A 2,237-nucleotide genomic window follows, 5' to 3' on the forward strand; every position below is an offset into this window, starting at 1 on the left:
TGTGTGTGTGTGTGTGTGTGTGTGTGTGTGTGTGTGTGTGTGTGTGTGTGTGTGTGTGTATGGAGAGAGAGAAGTATAGAGACGGGGCTGGAGAGGTGGTTCAGTGGTTAAGAACACTGGCTGCTTTTCCAGAAGACCTGGGTTTGATTCCAAGCACCTACATGGAGTTCACAACCATCTGTAACTCTGGATCCAGATGATCTGATGCCCTCTTCTGGATTCTTAAGGTACCAGGCACACAAGTATATAGCAGAGACATAGATGCAAACGAAATACCCACATACACATTAAATAAAACTGTAGGAAGCACAGGGGCTAGTATAGTGTTGTATGCTTTTAATCCCAGCACTCAGAAGGGAGAGGTAGGCAGATCTCTTGAGTTCAAGGCCAGCCTGGTCTAGTGAGTTCCAGGACAGCCTGGGTTATATAGAAAGACCTGTCTCTAAAAACCCCCAAAAAAGGGAAAGAAATATAGAAAGGATAAAATTGATTTTGGAAGGATTTAGCTAGGGAAATATTGATACTGCAAGGGAAGAGTAATTGAGCTACTGGGGTGACATTCTGAGTATAGCAGGGAGCTGAGGCCCAACCCACAAGGAGAGGACTCCACCACTGAGGGAGCTTATAGTACCTGTCTCTTCGTTTACAGTCTTCTAAAGAAGAAGACAGGTACAGGCGGGCGATGGGTGGGAAACATGTACTGGTGGTCCCCTGGTTTCTTGTGTGTTTCCAGGGAAATGAGAACCATGGCCATATCTAAGGAAACACTATGAAGAGGAGACAAATGGTTGTCTTGCATAAGGATATAGATCACAGGAGAAAGTGGGGGCAGTTGTGGAGAGCCTTCCAAGGTTGTATCTTAGTTTAAACTGAGACTCTTCAAGTACGGTCGCTTCAGTACTATTGCCACATAAGCAGGAAGGGGCTTTGCCTAGGTTAAAGGGGACCAAGACAGTAGACTGTTAAACCTAAGCCAGGGAAGAGGGTGAGTCAGGTAGGGGAATAGAGTGAAAGGTTGGTTAGGTTAGTAGGTTGAAGTCTAGTAGACACAGATAGGGATCACCTAAGGAAGTTGTCATGGCCCTGACCTGGAGTGACCAAGTCTAGGCCTTTGCTGCCCAAGACAACACCCTCTCAGTAATCTGACTTAGATCTGCTGAGATGTGAAAACTGGGTCAGATTTTAAAACTAAGGTAAAAAATGTGCTTGGGAGGCTGAGGCTGGAGAATCATCATGATTTGAGGTCAGTAATGGTCTATTTAAGTGAATTCAAGGACAGTGTGGGTCACTTGGCATGAGCTTGTCTCACAAAAACAGCTTAAATTTCACCTTTTTACTTTTTTGGTGTGTCTACTAGAAGATTGTAATCATTTATACGGGTTGCATTTGTGCTATCCAAAGCTGGATGTCATCATGGGAGAAGAGCTGAGCTGGGAAGGCGTAGGTCTGTGGAAGGGGTTCAGGACTGTGTAGTCGGGAGAATTGGAAGGCCTTTCTGTCAGCAATGAAATAGCCACAAATAAGTCGTGGTGGTGGTGGGGAGCTGTGTTTTGAATGAGTTCAAGTCTGAGAAATGAGGTGCCGATGAGCTCTGGCTGAGTTGTCTGGAGGTGGATTAGTTGTAGTCTGGTGGTGTGCAGGCACGATGGTCTGCAGTGTCTGTGGACTCAGGAGCAGAAGCTGAAGTCTGCTGGCTCTGCCGTCACTGCTCCATGATTATTCTTTCCCTAAGATAGGCTGTGTTAGTCTGAGATGTTCCTGGGAGGAGCATGCTTTTGTCTTCGCTGTTGTGACTGGAGTGGAAGGAGTGGGAATCTCTAGAGCTTAGGAATTTCTAGAGCCATGTAATGGTACCCGCTCTAGACACTCCTACCCTCCTGTTCTCAGCTGGAAGAGCACCGAAACTCGCAGAAGCAGATGAAGCTCCTGCAGAAGAAGCAGAGCCAGCTCGTCCAGGAGAAGGACCATCTCCGTGGTGAGCATAGCAAGGCTGTCCTTGCCCGAAGCAAGCTTGAGAGCCTGTGCCGGGAGCTGCAGCGACACAACCGCTCCCTCAAGGAAGAAGGTGTGCAGCGAGCCCGTGAGGAGGAGGAGAAACGCAAAGAGGTGACTTCACACTTCCAGGTGACACTGAACGACATTCAGCTGCAGATGGAGCAGCACAATGAGCGAAACTCCAAGCTGCGCCAAGAGAATATGGAACTGGCTGAGAGGCTCAAGAAGCTGATTGAGCAATA

General features: G+C 47.7%; 1 protein-coding gene across 1 annotated transcript in view; it reads left to right on the top strand.

Moving 5' to 3' along the window:
• Positions 1–2,237, top strand: part of Txlna (taxilin alpha) — a 29,807-nt gene that overhangs the window by 3,799 nt on the left and 23,771 nt on the right. Inside the window, exons 3-4 of the mRNA XM_050152695.1 lie at positions 1,358–1,440; positions 1,864–2,065. Of these exons, the coding sequence (XP_050008652.1) occupies positions 1,358–1,440; positions 1,864–2,065 (285 nt within the window). The remainder of the gene's footprint in view (positions 1–1,357; positions 1,441–1,863; positions 2,066–2,237) is intronic.

Source organism: Alexandromys fortis, unplaced genomic scaffold (assembly GCF_014885135.2).
Source record: "Alexandromys fortis isolate MF-2015 unplaced genomic scaffold, M_Fortis_MF-2015_v1.1 scaffold_26, whole genome shotgun sequence".
Taxonomy (NCBI): Eukaryota; Metazoa; Chordata; class Mammalia; order Rodentia; family Cricetidae; genus Alexandromys; species Alexandromys fortis.